The sequence below is a fragment of the Rana temporaria genome, chromosome 11 (genome assembly GCF_905171775.1).
Source record: "Rana temporaria chromosome 11, aRanTem1.1, whole genome shotgun sequence".
NCBI classification, from domain to species: Eukaryota; Metazoa; Chordata; class Amphibia; order Anura; family Ranidae; genus Rana; species Rana temporaria.
The window spans coordinates 7,844,480-7,857,036 of record NC_053499.1 but is presented as its reverse complement, the minus strand read 5'-3'; the positions used below and the strand labels follow the sequence as shown (position 1 = coordinate 7,857,036).

Here is a 12,557-nt window from a genome sequence, read left to right as displayed (position 1 = left end):
GCGCAAACCAGTCGCTTATTGCGATTTTTTTTTTTTTTACAAAAATACGTCAAAATACGTATCGGCCTTAACTGAGAAAAAAAATGGTTTATTTTTAAAAAAAATTGGGATATTTATTATAGCAACAAGTAAAAAATATATATATATTTTTTTAAATTGTCGCTCTTTTTTTGTTTATAGCGCAAAAAATAAAAACCGCAGAGGTGATCAAATACCACCAAAAGAAAGCTCTATTTGTGGGGAAAAAAGGACGCCAATTTTGTTCGGGAGCCACGTCGCACGACCGCGCAATTGTCAGTTAAAGCGACGCAGTGCCGGAAGCTGAAATTTCGCCTGGGAACGAAGGGGGTTTATGTGCCCACTAAGCAAGTGTTTAAGGACTACTGAACACCTCACCTCTGTTATGGAGAAGCAGAGGGAAATATTTCGGTAGTCGGTAGCGAATGTTGTCACCCTAGGACAGGACGTAGTAGGATCACCAGGTAAAACAAATAAAGGAGTTTAGTTTATTGATGTGTGACTGAACTTTGCTTCACTGGAGTTCTCCTTTAAGGAATTTTAATAAGCCGCAGCATTTAAACGGCATGCCGCTAATGAAGCGGATTAGTCACGCGGGGTGCCCCGGCGGCTGGCTGTACATTTCTCTCACGCTGGTATATTTTAGGCAAAGTTTCGGGTTGTATAAAGTTCACGTCGCTTCTGTTTAGAAGTCGGAATGGGAGGAAGGCACAGCCGGACTGGCGCTGGGGAGGAGTGAGGCCCCCCTCCGGCTCATCCAGGATTACATAGAAATCTTCCGTCTGCAGATGAGGATTTCAGTAAAAGCTCTAGGCACGGAATATTCTACCTGTGAGGCCCAAATACACAGCATGCCTATAACCCTGACTTTTGGTTCTCTCGGAAAATATGTGAATGTTCTCGGATTCTGGTGTCATCACCCAAATAGAAAAAGGTCCCCTAGCAGCAGCTCTCAGAAAAAATATTCACCTCTTCTCTGGCGCTGTCATCTGCTGTAATGACTCTTCTACTCAATCTTCTGAGTTGAATAAAGCTTGGCGTCATTCAGTCTAGAAGACTGAGGGCGTTATGTGAAGGGCGTTATGGGCCCGCCATGGTGGCACCAATGCATAAGTGTGCGCAGCCTATAGGGTGTGCACCCCAAAGCTCAAACACAATAACGCCACCTGCTGTCACAGGGAGGAGGCTCTGATAGTGGGAGACAGTTGATTGGGAGAATATTACGTTACACCCTAAGTCAGGGCTCGACAAATCCCGGGCGCCAGGTCGCCATGGCGACTAGAAATAGGGTCCTGGCGACTTGGCTTGGAAGAGGGGGCACCATCTGGTGATGAGCTGTTGGTATTACAAGTTATTACCACCATTTGTGTGAGCTGGCGCCATCTGGTGGTGGCCGTTGGTATTACAAGTTAAGCATTACAAGTTAAACAGCAATTCTAATGTAATTTTTCAATATTTTCACTGCCATCTCCTTCCCTCTAATTAGAACCCCCAAACATTATATATATTTTTTATCCTAACATCCTAGAGAATAAAATGGCGATCGTTGCAATACTTTCTGTCACGCCGTATTTGCGCAGCGGTTTTGCAAGCGCACTTTTTTGGGGGAAAAATACACTTTTTTTAATTAAAAAATGAGACAACAGTAAATTTATCCCCATTTTTTTTTATATTATGAAAGATAATGTTACGCCGAGTAAATTGATACCCAACATGTCACGCTTCGAAATTACGTCCGCTCGTGGAATGGCGTCAAACTTTTACCCTTTAAAATCTCCATAGGCGACGTTTAAAAAACTCTACAGATTGCATGTTCTGAGTCACAGAGGAGGTCTAGGGCTAGAATTATTGCTCTCGCTCTACCAATCGCGGCTATACCTTACATGTGTGGTTTGAACACCGTTTACATATGCGGGCGCAGCTCACGTATGTGTTCGCTTCTGCACGCAAGCTCGTCGGGACAGGGCGCGTTTTCTGGCTCCTAACTTTTTTAGCTGGCTCCTAGATTCCAAGCAAATTTGTCAACCCCTGCCCTAAGTATAGGTGTAATGTGTTCCTACAGTTAAACCTAACCTTAAATATAATGGGGGCATTTGCACTGGCCACTGGCACCCCAACCACCCACCTGGTGCCACCCCTGGATAATGCTAATGCACATGGGGTGATTAGGGTGTGCCCAGGCACACGCCTATGCACCAATGATTGAAAGAGCAGCACTGGAGTCATCCAATGCCTACCAGCGGTGCTGCCCCAGTGCTTTCCCAAACATGACCCCTGTCCTGTCATTTGTGATTATTCCATGTGATATGCTCCATAATATGGGCACAGACCTGGATATATCTTTCAGTATTGATGGTGCCTTTTCCAGATGTGGAAGATGCCCATTCTGTATGCACTAATGACCTCCCAATACCATCAGAAATGCAGGCCTTTGATAACCAGCCGGAAAAGTCCATCTCCTCTTTAGTCAGGACTCAGGAGGATGTCAAGAGGTTGCCAAAAAGAATATCACATTTCTTATTTGTCTGACCACAGAACCGTCTTCCACTTTGCAACAGACCATTGATGTATGTAGGGGTATTTTTCCCACTGACCCTTGAATGACTAATGTTAGAGGTATTTTTCCCACTGACCCTCTAATGAATTGGTTTTGGCAGGGGTTCCTCATTAACTAAAAATGTTAAGGGTTCCTAGGTGGTAAAAAAAAACTTGGTTGAGAAAGGCTGCTATACACAGTGGCCCGGATTCAGAAAGGAGATACGACGGTGTATCTCCGGATACGCCGTTGTATCTCGGAGTTGGGGCGTCATATCTATGCGGCTGATTCATAGAATCAGTTACGCATAGATTTCCCTAAGATCCGACAGGTGTAAGTCTCTTACACCGTCGTATCTTAGGCTGCATATTTACGCTGGCCGCTAGGTGGCGCTTCCGTATATTTACGCAATGAATATGCTAATTAGGTAGATACGCCGATTCAGAAACGTACGTTCGCCCGGCCCTTTTTTTTACGTCGTTTACGTTCGGCTTTTTCCGGCGTAAAGTTACCCCTGCTATATGAGGGGTATCCTATGTAAAGTATGGACGTCATTCCCGCATCGAGTTTTGAAAATTTTACGTTGTTTGCTTAAAGCGGGAGTTCACCCATTTATTTATTTTTTTACCTTTTCCCCTTAGATTCCTGCTCGTTTTGTCTAGGGGAATCGGCTAGTTTTTAAATATGAGCTGTACTTACCGTTTTCGAGATGCATCTTCTCCATCGCTTCCGGGTATGGGTCTTCGGGACTGGGCGTTCCTTCTTGATTGACAGTCTTCCGAGAGGCTTCCGATGGTCGCATCCATCGCGTCACTAGTAGCCGAAAGAAGCCGAACGTCGGTGCGGCTCTATACTGCGCCTGCGCACCGCCGTTCGGCTTCTTTCGGAAAATCGTGACGCGATGGATGCGACCGTCGGAAGCCTCTCGGAAGACTGTCAATCAAAATAGGAACGCCCAGTCCCGCAGCCCATACCCGGAAGCGACGGAGAAGATGCATCTCGTAAACGGTAAGTACAACTCATATTTTAAAACAACTAGCCGATTCCCCTAGAGAAAACGAGCATCCATCTAAGGGGAAAAAGTGTCCTGTGCGGGTGAACCTCCGCTTTAAGTCGTTCGCAAATAGGGCTGTACGTAAGTTACGCTCACGTCTAAAGCAATGACGATTTGCAGCGTAATTTCGAGCATGCGCACTGGGATTCTTTCACAAACAACGCATGCGCCGTTCGTAAAAAATGTAAAATACGCGGGGTCACATCAAATTTCAATAAAACATGCCCACATCATCCCCATTTGAATTAGGTGGGCTTACGCCGGCCCACATACGTTACGCCGCTGTAACTTAGGGCGCAAGTTCTTTCTGAATACGGAACTTGCGCCCTAATTTATGGCGGCGTAACGTATCTGAGATACGTTACGCCCGCAGAAAGATAGGCTAATCTTTCTGAATCCAGGCCAGTATATACATTTTCACAGAAGAGAGATGGTATATTGTCAGTCTACATGGCATAATATCACATAGTAGAGCTAAAAAAACGGCAAGTATGCGCATTTTCCTGACTGTCGGCATGTAGCATTGCAGATTGACGTGCATCTTTAACAGAAGAGATGGGGACACTCACCACCCCGTAGGCAATGTTGTCAGTGTACGTTCTCATCTCGGGATACACAGTGACAAGATACCACCGGAAGGTCTTGCACTGCAGCCTCTTCCTCAGGGCTTTCCTATCGGAAATGTCACCGATGTCAATCCCTGGGTCCTGCAGAGAGAGAAGGAGAAGAGAGAGTCGGTGACTTGCTGTCCCATTGCCCTGCATGGAAGTGAGCGTGGCAGAGCGATCTCCATCCAGAGAGGAGATCATGTTGCCGCATTCTAGGAAAGTTACAACAAAGATAGTGTTTCTGAGCCGGTCACACACACACACACAATACTGCCATTGAGGACCATCAATACTCCGTTATCGTGTATTCAAATGAGAATTAAAGCATTTTTTTTGAGGAATCTTTTCTTTAGGCTCAATGCACAAAGCTGTTGGCCTCTTTCACAGTATGTGGTAACGCAATGCATTACCGTGCATTAAGGGGCACTGCATTTAGACACTTTCATTTTGAATGGGTGGCAGCGGACCTTAATACACCTGAAATGTAATCACCAGAAGTGTACTGCAACTATCCCAAACCCTGCAGCACCGCACCAGACCTGCCCTTCTCACTTGTCTACAGGACAGGGCTGCTGTTCAAAGAAACCCATCTTGGCACCATTTTGGGACCATTGTCATTTTTACAGCGATCAGTGCTATAAATATACACTGATTACTGTAAAAATTACACTGGCAGTGAAGGGGTTAACCTGTAGGGGGCACTGAAGGGGTTAAGTGTGACCTAGGGAGTGCTTCTAACTGTTAGGGGGTGCGGCTTGCCGTGACACATCACTGTTCCCAATGACAGGGAACAGGCGATCAGTGACATGTCAATGGAAGGACGTTCTTCAGCTCTGTGACCCGATCGCGGGACACCGGCGGACATCGAGTCCGCAGGTCCCGCGGGCACAGTTATGGAGCTTGCGATAGGGTCGTGAGGGCTCGCAAATTAAAGGGGACGTATATATACGCCCATTTGCGCAGTCATGCCATTCTGGCAACGTAAAAGTGCGTGCGGCGGTCGGGAAGTGGTTAACTTGTATCATAAATGATGACAAAGGCACTGCCGAAATAATAGGTTCGTAGCTGAAAGCTGGACTGATGAAGAGATGACCCCCCTAGCTGAGGTTCGGATACAATTTTGGAGCAGGCCAGATGTGGAGTTTGGAGAGCCGTTCCAAAGAGGACATTCTGAATCTGTGACGTTCCTTTCCCATTCTGCAGCTCACATTACAGCTAGCAGTTGGTAAAATACAAATATTGGTTAGTTCAACTTTAAATTGCCCAATTTTATTTTTCCAGCTTCTTCCAAAATGTCTATCTGTTTACAACCACAATAGGAATACTCCGTCCCGTTTCTACTGTTCTAAAGAGAAAGAGCTGGAATTAAAGCTACAATGGGAGACGTCCACATTAGTCGCCTTTTTGACTGTTACTGAGCTGTTTGAAATCGCAGGCATATTTGTCTTATCCCCGGGAAAGATAAATATGTTTCCAGGCACGTCCTATGCTAATGTCCTCATTAAATGCACATTCTTTACATTTAGAGAGAGAGGAGCAAGTGACAGGAATAGAGGGAGTAGGACGCGCTCTCTGTAGGTATCCACCGCACAAGAGAAGTCCTTGTTATCACACAGATGGGGGGGGGGGTTGACAATTTTTATCAAGTGATTGACGCTTGTGGCGTCCCCTGACGCTTGCCGAATTATCATTTGTAAAGGTGAACATGGATTGTAGTCTATAGAGTTGGCTTGTTTTTCTCAATAAATCACCTACCAACTTCTGCCGCTGTAATTTTCTGATAAATATTACACTTTTCAAGCTGCTAATCCAGTGTGAAGGCAGGGGGGTGCAGTGGCGTAGCGTGGGGAGGCAGGGGGGGGGGCGAATTTTTACTCTGCCTCCTCCTAATTATAGGTTATGTGTGACTCCGGCCGCCATGTTGATTGTCCGGCGCCCTGTGATTGGGCGTATGGCGATCATGTGGGGCATAGGGCTAGCCTGTCGGCATTAGCGGTTGCTGCTGAAGTCCCGCCTCCGGACATGACCCCCCGTACGCCCAATCACAGTGCGCCGGACACTAAACAAGGCGAGGAGACTAGTAAAATATGAGCCGCCTCCGCTGTCTCCTCCTTGTCCTCCACCGCCACCTCCTCTGCTGCGGGAGACAACCAAAAATGTGAGCCGCCTCCTCCTCCTCCGCTGCTGCCGCCTCCTCCGCCACCTCCCACAGTGGTGCAGTGAGTAGCACTTTCGCCTAGCAGCAAAAGGGTCGCTGGTTCGAATCCCGACCACGACACCATCTGCCTGGAGTTTGCATGTTCTCCCTGTGCATGCGTGGGTTTCCTCCGGGTACTCCGGTTTCCTCCCACACTCCAAAGACATGCTGGTAGGTAAATTGGATCTTGTCCAAATTGGCCCAGTATATATATATGTATATCTGTGTGTATGACTGTGTGTCCCAAGCGTGTCACGATCCTACGGGGTAAAATGACCGCACCAGCCAAGCAGACTCTGGCTGGAAAAAGCGCCCAGAGGCGATTCAGTTTGCATGAGTTGCGCTATACAAGTCATTCATTCATTCATTCCCCCCACCGCCAACCAAACGTGAGCCGCCTCCGCTGCCTGCTTCTATTCCTCCGCTGCTGCCGCCACCGCAGCTACCTCCTCCTCCACCGCCTTCGCCTCCTCCGCTGGGAGACAACCAAAAATATGAGCGCCTCCGCCGCCTCCTCCAATCCAGGTTGGTCAGGCACTCTGGTAGTGTCCAAGTTGGAGAGGGGCGCAAATTTCTTGACTTGCCCTGGGTGCTGACAACCCACGCTATGCCACTGGGTGGGTGTATTGTCACTTAAAGCTGAACTCTGGGCAACCAGCTAAATATAGGATTTGCAGTACTCGAGTGTGCAGTCTTATCTACCGAAGGCTGCCAGGCAGCACAACCAGGACAGGGACATCACTTTCTCTGTTACTATAATGCAAGAGACTCCAAACTACAGCCCCTGCCTATGCACAATTTTACCTGGCCCTCTCATCTAAGAAACGACTCTAAAGGGGATTCTGATTTAAGGGGGGAAACAATTACGATGTGGACCCTGATGTAAGGGGGGGGGACTCTGATGGGGACCCCGATGTAAGGGGGGGACGACTCTGATGGGGACCCTGATGTAAGGGGGGAAAGCACTCTGATGGGGACCCTGATGTAAGTGGGGGGGGGGGCTCTGATGGGGACCTGGATGTTGGGCTGGAGTGGCTCCGGTTGGTTTAAAGTTTATTTGGAATTTCTTGCTTTGTTTTATTGAAGCATTCCCTCTGTTCCAAACCAAATTAAATCATGCTTATATCAAAACTGATGTAGGTATTTGTGCCAATTGTAAAAATACATTATATTCCCTTGTAAAGAAATACATCTACATTAAACGTTTTTCATGTTTTGCTTCAGGAAGAACCTGTCAGGTTATGAATGGCCATGGCATATGTGTTTTTGGGGGAGCATGCCCAGTTACTGTCAATCTGATTGTTTATACATTACTTAGAGCAGTGGTTCTCAACCTTTTAGTGCCGTGACCCCTTGATAAAATTTCCCGATGTGGGGACCCCTAACAGTAAAATTATTTTCGTAGCGTGGGTTGTCAGCACCCAAGGCAAGACAAGTAATTTGCGCCCCTAACCCATGGAAATTTAGCGATCCCTGAGTCCTCTCCACTCGTACAGTATTAAAACTTCATATGGTACATTTTAGGATGTATAACTTTCTTTGTTCTCCTCTTTTTCCCTTTTATCTCTATCCTAATTTCTTGTTTTTTCCCCCCATCCCTCTCTCTAGCCGTCTTTCTTGTTTTTTCTCTTATTCTTTCTCTCCCTTTTTATTTCTTCCTCCCCCTCTTTTTCTCTCCCTTCCATGTATTCTCTATTTTAATTCCTTCTCTTACTCCTTGGTGGAGGGGGAATGAATGGGATCAGTGGCAATGCTGGGGGGAGTTCTGATCGGCCAACTTAAATGCTCTTGATCAAGGTCATCTGCTGATCTGAGAACTGTGGTGGGGACTTTTAATGGCAACTATAATCACAGGTAATGTTACCCAGTGTGTCTCCGACTTTGTGGTGTCTCGGAGCAGTGACACCTATGCCAAATCAGGAGATAGGGTCTCCTCCAGCCCCTCCCACCTCACAATCCTCACCAGTCAGTGGACCTCTAGTCTCTGCCCCCCCCCCAGCCATGCCGTGAACTGAATGGGTGGCTGCAAAGAGGCTGAGTGGGCGGTTGTGGGCTCCAGAGACGGCCCTGCTGAGCAGCCGCAAGAAGGCTGGGAGAGTGGTGCAGGCTTCAGGAACAGCCCAGGATTTGGTGACCCCTGGAAAATCATTTGACCCCCCGAGGGGGTCCTGGCCGTAGGTTGAGAACCACTGACTTAGAGAGAAATAATGTCCATCGTTATCATTTCTCTCTAATTTTTGCTTCAAATACTCCATGCTTGTTTCAGGTCAGTGACTACTAAGTGATTCAGCAAGGATAAGGATCAGTCACAGTGACTGCACCTTCTGAGACACGTCAGCGTTGCTTGAGTTTAGAAAAAGACTGATGTAAAATAGAAAGCTGTTGGAGAGACGTCCTAAAGTGGACACCCTAGATCAGGTGTAGGCAGGGCCGGAACAAGGGGTGGGCAAGATGGGTGGCTTCCCTGGGCGCAATGGTTTACTGTAAGTATGAGGGTGCCTTCCTTCTGTTACAAGGCTGACAAGGGTAGCGGCAATGATTTTGACAAGCGAGTGACTGCTGGGCATAGGATCCGCTAAGCTCGCACACCATGAACAGGGGAGGGGGCACGGGATGACCTTGTCCTCGCACAGGAGGGAGGGATGTACTTAAAGAGGGGGTTCACCCTAAAAAAAAAAAATTTTTCTAGCATTAAATCAAGCATAGTAGCGCGATCTACAGTATGCCTTTATTTAATTTTTTGGCCCCGTACTCACAGTTTAATCCCGTAGTGAAGTTTCAGACTTCACTCGGGGAATGGGCGTTCCTATGCATAGGGAAGATGATTGACGGCCAGCTATGGCGCGTCACGCTTCTCCGGAAATAGCCGAAATAGGACTTGGCTCCTCCCGGCGCCTGTGCCTAGTCTGTGCGCAGGCGCCGTGAAGAGCCGAGACCTACTCCGGCTATTTCCGGAGAAGCGTGACGCGCCATGGCCGGCCTTCAATCATCTTCCCTCTCCATAGGAACGCCCATTCCCTGCGGGGAGTCTGAAACTTCACTATGGCATTAAACAGGGAGTACGGCGCCAAAAATAAAAAAAAAGGCATACTGTAGCTCGCGCTACTATGCTTGATTTAATGGTAGATTGTTGTTATTAAGGGTGAACCACCGCTTTAAGTGGACGTCCTAGACTAGGTGGAGAGATGTACTAAAGAGCTAAAGAGGACATCCTAGACCAGGTGGAGGGACGTCCTTAAGTGGACACCATAGACTAGAATCTCAGTTGCTTTAATTTTAATGTTTCCATTAAATAGTTTAAAACCAATCAGTTTCTTTAGTCAGCAAGATGAAGTTGTGTAAAGTTTGCTCATCAAATATGGCAGACAATACTGCATCTTAGTTCGTTGTCTAAACAGAAATACCACCCACCGTTCCTTGGTGAGGCATCTGGCCAACGCAGTCAGGGCTTGCATCCCAGTACATTGGAAATCAACCTCACCCCCTACCGTAGGCCAATAAGTGCAATCAGTCAAAGACATGAGGAGGTTACCTCGTCTCGAAGAGACAGGAGGCACGCTTTAAAAAAATTGGTTCTATTGGACCCAATTCACCTTCTCTGACCAGTACAAAGAACTCACTGAGCAAGACACTGTCAACTGAGGCTGTCTTGGACCAAATGGGTGGCTCCATCCCCTCCCGCCATTTTTTTTTTCTTCTCTTTTCCCCCATTTTTTTTCTTCCTTTCCTCTTTGTCTTTTTCCAAATCTTGTATCTCTTTTCAGTATTGCCTTAAAAACCAGTGACGGAGGGCCCTGGGTTTTAACGTCAGGAACATGTGTTTATTATCCCAAAAGGTCTACTTTGCTGACCCATGTACGGTGGTCTTGACCTAGGTAGTTGCCTCTGGAAATAACACACCTTAACATTTCATATTGTTTCTTTGTGGTGACTTTCTTTATGATGTTAATGCGGCAACTCTTTTCTTTATGGCCACTTCTGTTGACTGGAAGAAGGTTCTTATATTGTTTAGCTTGATTTTCTTGTTACCAAAAATTAAAAAATATGGCAGATCAGAAGGACCAAGTCGTAAAAAAACAAGATACTGAATAAGATGACCATGACCGATAAGACCAGCGTACCCTCTGCTCTATAGAAGGGAACCTGACATTTGACCATACTTGTGGCAGTCATCACAAACACCTTGGATAAATGACCATTAGTGACCACCGTACCTCTTGGGGGATATTCCAGGCCATGTAGACGTGACTCTTAAACTCATCCATCCAGACCTCCGCCACTCTCAGGGCATTCCTGCGCACATGGGCCGTCAGATCCTCAGTGTACGGCTTGTGGGCTCTCTCTATGTGAGCGATACGAGAGCAGGGCAGAACCTCGACACTACCCCCACACTGCCATACCTAGAAAGAAAAGGAATAATCTGAGTACACAGGACATGCAATATATCAGTTTTTTTTTTTTTATTATAACAAAGATGCTCATTGAGACTTAGCATTTTTTTATTAGCCCAGCTGGGTTTTTAATACTTTTATTTTCTTTCCTGGTACTTAAACCATACCGCCACATGTGTCCACGTCCTTTTATTTTCCTTTCTATAGCACAGTATAGCTTGTCTCGAACTATCAACTGACAATAGATGAAATGTACTCTGGGGTGTAAAGAGAATCCGTCAAAGCTGGCCTTTTGCAAGAGTTTGAGTACTCTGCCTTCAAATAATTATAACTGTGCAGCCTTACCTATTAAAGATTTATATTTTCCCATTAGTTGGCTGTAATTACTTTTTATGAGCCTGAAACTTCAGCCCGAGTATTGGATATCTGAGGTCATGTTAGGCCTGACCCGGTACACCTGGTAATCAGCAGGTGAATAAAGGAGCACACAGCAAGATTTAAGGTGTGACCTAAATGCAGAGTAAAGATTTACTATTTTATAGGCAACATCTAGAAATATTAATTGTGCCAAGAAAAATGTAGCTTTACCATGAACACTTCCTGAAAAATAGCAGGGCACTGCTGGTCTTCGAGCCCATAGCTGTATATGCACAGTGCTAAGGCACTGCTGCCCTTGACTACTAATCTCAGAAGATTTGGTGATGTCACTTACTGTGCAGCTCACGGTTCTCTTTGCTGGAGGGGAAGCTCTACCTGAGGATCTGCAGTGCAAGGATCTCCCTGCTTAATGTTTTTTTTTGTTTTGCATTTGGGCTTCCACCACCTCAACCGCTACTTTTTTTTTTGTACCTTCTTCACACCAGTTATTATAAAGGCAGCTGTAAGATGAGGAAGCAAAACCCTGCTCCTTTACCAAAATGGCTATTTACTCAAAGAAGTGCAGAACAGGGCTTAGCAAGTCAGTTTGGGGGAAAGATCAGCTTTGGAGAGACCACAGAATAATACTGGTGATTAGTCCTTTCTCCTCTATTTGGGCACAGCTTTAAAGTGGTTGTAAACCCTTACATAACACTTTTACCTACAGGTAAGCCTAGATTAAGGCTCACCTGTAGGTGCTCGAAATATCTCCTAAACCTCTGCGGTTTAGGTGATATTTAAAAAAAGATATGGACGCCGATGTCTACGGTGCAGGTGCACTTTAGAGACCTTTAGAAACAGCGATCGTGAGGTGGCTCTTCATTGGTGATTGATGGCAGCGCAGGCATTGGCTCCTGCTGTTGTCAATCAAATCAATGACGCAGCACGCCGGGGCGAGTGATAGTCACAGGCTATATCACGGGAGCACGCCCACAAGCTAACCCCCTTGGGAGAGCGCTTCCCAGAAGGGGATTAGCTGTTGCGGGGAGGAGCTGAGACAGCCACCGAGGGACCCCCAGATGACGAGGATTGGGGGCCACTCTGTGCAAAACGAACTGCACAGTGGAGGTAAGGCATGACATGTTTGTTATTTAAAAAAAAATAAAAAAAATACCTTTACAACCCCTTTAAACCAACAGGTCCATAGTTACTTGGTAACAAGCTCACCTGACCACAAGCTGACTTTTCCGCTCTAATGCTCGTTTTTCTCGGCAGGTAATGCATTTCATAGCTATGGGGTAATAACAGAGAGTCCTTGGCCGCTTTTATTGAATGCAACAATAATAACATTTATTCTGGACACCCATCGGTGAATTGGCACTCTCATCCTTTTCTC

The 12,557-nt window shown here is 46.5% G+C and overlaps 1 protein-coding gene across 1 annotated transcript in view; it reads right to left on the bottom strand.

Annotated features, from left to right (window-relative positions):
- Positions 1-12,557, bottom strand: part of GALNT18 (polypeptide N-acetylgalactosaminyltransferase 18) — a 332,395-nt gene that overhangs the window by 44,268 nt on the left and 275,570 nt on the right. Inside the window, exons 7-8 of the mRNA XM_040327959.1 lie at positions 10,628-10,813; positions 4,178-4,315 (exon numbers count right to left, since the gene is read on the bottom strand). Of these exons, the coding sequence (XP_040183893.1) occupies positions 4,178-4,315; positions 10,628-10,813 (324 nt within the window). The remainder of the gene's footprint in view (positions 1-4,177; positions 4,316-10,627; positions 10,814-12,557) is intronic.